General features: G+C 59.5%; 1 protein-coding gene across 1 annotated transcript; it reads right to left on the reverse strand.

Annotated features, from left to right (window-relative positions):
• Positions 1-142: 142 nt before the first annotated feature.
• On the reverse strand, positions 143-2,162 carry ZNF653 (zinc finger protein 653). The gene is given in 7 exon segments (XM_019611347.2): positions 143-556; positions 632-815; positions 818-1,068; positions 1,279-1,497; positions 1,592-1,635; positions 1,842-1,918; positions 2,148-2,162. Coding segments are annotated over 7 exon segments (1,098 nt in total). The 3' UTR covers positions 143-248.
• Positions 2,163-2,486: the final 324 nt, after the last annotated feature.

The raw sequence follows: 2,486 nt of genomic DNA on the forward strand, positions 1-2,486 counted from the left end.
CATCCAAAGCCCTAATTGCCCCTAGGAACCATAAGGAATCTGACTACACCCTGAACCCCAACCCCCCCCACCCAAGAAAATCCACGTCTGTAAAAAAAAACCCTACCAGCTCCCATCCACTGAATTTCCCCCCCCCCCGAGACCCCAAAGAACCCCCCACTAAAATCCTCTACAAAGATTCCCCAAGGAGCTCCCACAGGCCAAGAAAAACCCAACCCTCTGTAGCCGTAACCCTGCATTCCCAGCCCTTACAGCCCTCCCATAGCCACCCCCCAACCCTCCATCTCCTTCTCCAGGTCCCCTCTCTCAAGAAAGCCCTCTCCTGCACCCCAGATATTCCCCTTAAGAGCCCCCCAAGAACCCCCCACTGCCACCGACTTCTCGGGTTCTTTAGGGATCTCGTAGATGATGGCCGACATGTCACCGCCGTCAGCATCTTCCGCTGGCAGAGGTGGGGAGGGCTCTCGAGGGGCTTCCAGAGGGGGCTCCGGGGAGCTTTCAGCTGCTGCAGAGGGCAGAACCTCCTCCTGCTTCAGCGCAAGTGCTTTATCTTCCTCTGCCACCAACAGAGAGAGGGAGTGAGGGGAAAGAAGGTGCCACAAGCCACGCGCCCCACAGCCCTGCCCCATACCTGTCTTAGGGAGATGGGGGTCCAAGGGGAATGCACTTTCTCCCTGCAGTAGGGCACAGGACACCTCATCCCCCCTTACATCCAACTGCAACCCCTCCAGAGCTTCGTAGCTGGGGCCAGTCAAGATGAGGAGGGGGGAGCCTGGAGTAACGCTGGGCCGCCTCCCTGCAACAAGGTGGGGGTTCCATCCTCACTCAGTGCCCCCCTGCCTGCCCCCAGCCGCAGGGGCAAGGGTAGTGGCACGCATACGACTGCCTCCAGGGCTGCCACCCGCCCTTCCACTGGTGGGCCTGGCCCTGCAGGGGGGGATACTGCTGTGCCCCCCCCCAGCGTTGACAGGGCAGCTCCCTGCGGCGTCCCTTGCGGCGTCTCCGAGCCTGAGCTGCAGCTCCCAGAGGAGGAAGAGGAGGAGGAGGAGGAACTGTTGGGAGCCGCTGCTGTAGGAAGAGAACATGGCAGAGACCCCAGTGGTGAGCCCTAAGCACCCCAACCCACACACGACCTCCTATGACCCCCCTCCCCCAAATCAGATCCCACCCAAAAGTCCCTCCTATCCCCCCACCACCAGAAAACAACAAAACACATCCCAGCATCCCCAGCCTCTGCCTGAAGCCCCGATCCCATCTCAACCCCTCGTCCATCCGCACCAGTGTCGTCGCTGTCCCCATCAGAATCACTCAGAGGCCTCAGGGGAGAATGCAGGTCTTGGAAATAACGGTGGCCACGCTCACACTGCCACACAGCCGTGGTGTAGAGCCCCACGGAGGGGTCGAGTTCGGCCAGGCGGGGCTCATAGGGGCAGCGTTGTCGATGGTCTTCATACCAGATCACTGCATGCCGTAGGCAGTTGACGTTACGCCTTCGCCCTGCAGGAAGGAGCTGCTGGTATCTTTTGCCCCCCCCTCCCTCCCCGCTGCAGCTCGGGGTGCCCTGCTCACTCACCAGCCCCACTGCACTCACTTTTCTTCCGTTTGGGTTTTTTTGGAATCTGCTCCCAGGGTTTCCTGGAGGGGAAAAGAGCGGAGGGGGGGAAATGGGTGACCCTAGAAATTGTAGGGGCTGCTTGGGCGCTTTACAGAATCGCAGAATCGAAGAATCATAGAATCACGAGGTTGGAAAGAATCACGAGGTTGGAAAGGACCCGCGAGATCATCCAGTCCAACCATCCTCCCACCACCACCGCTACCACAAGCACTAAACCAGATCTCACAGCTCCTCATCCAGGCGCCTCTCGAGCGCCGCCAGGGACGGCGACTCCACCGCCTCCCTTCGCAGCCATTCCACTGCCTGACCACTGAGAGAAAAAGTCCTTCCTTACGTCCAACTTAAACCTCCTCTGCTACAACCTGGGGCCATTTCCTCAGGTCCCTTTCGTTGCCTGGGAGAAAAAAAAACAAACTCCTCCTCATCTCAACCTCCTTCAGGAAGTTGTTGAGCGCAACGTCGTCTCCCCTCAACCTCCTCTTCTCCGGATTGAACAACCCCAAGCTCCCTCATAAAGTTTTGAGCTCCAGACCTTCACCAGTTTCATTGCCGTTTTTTTTTGGACGCGCTCCAGAGCCTCCGTGTCTTTTTCACACTGAGGGGCCCAAAACTGAACACGGCACCACCAGAGCCGAATACAGGGGGGACGATTCCCTCCCTGCTCCTCCTCCTGCTGGCCACGCTATTCCTAACGGCAGGCCTGGATGCCGTTGCCCGTCTCGGCCACCTGGGCTCACCGCTGGCCCACATTCAGCCCAGCGTCAACCACCACCCCCAGCTCCCTTTCCTCTTCACAGCCACAAATGACCCCGTTACCCCCCAGCCCTTCTCCACACCCCGGATCCCAGCCCACCCCCCTCACCTCCCCGTT

This window comes from Meleagris gallopavo, unplaced genomic scaffold, assembly GCF_000146605.3.
Source record: "Meleagris gallopavo isolate NT-WF06-2002-E0010 breed Aviagen turkey brand Nicholas breeding stock unplaced genomic scaffold, Turkey_5.1 ChrUn_random_7180001900087, whole genome shotgun sequence".
NCBI lineage: Eukaryota > Metazoa > Chordata > Aves > Galliformes > Phasianidae > Meleagris > Meleagris gallopavo.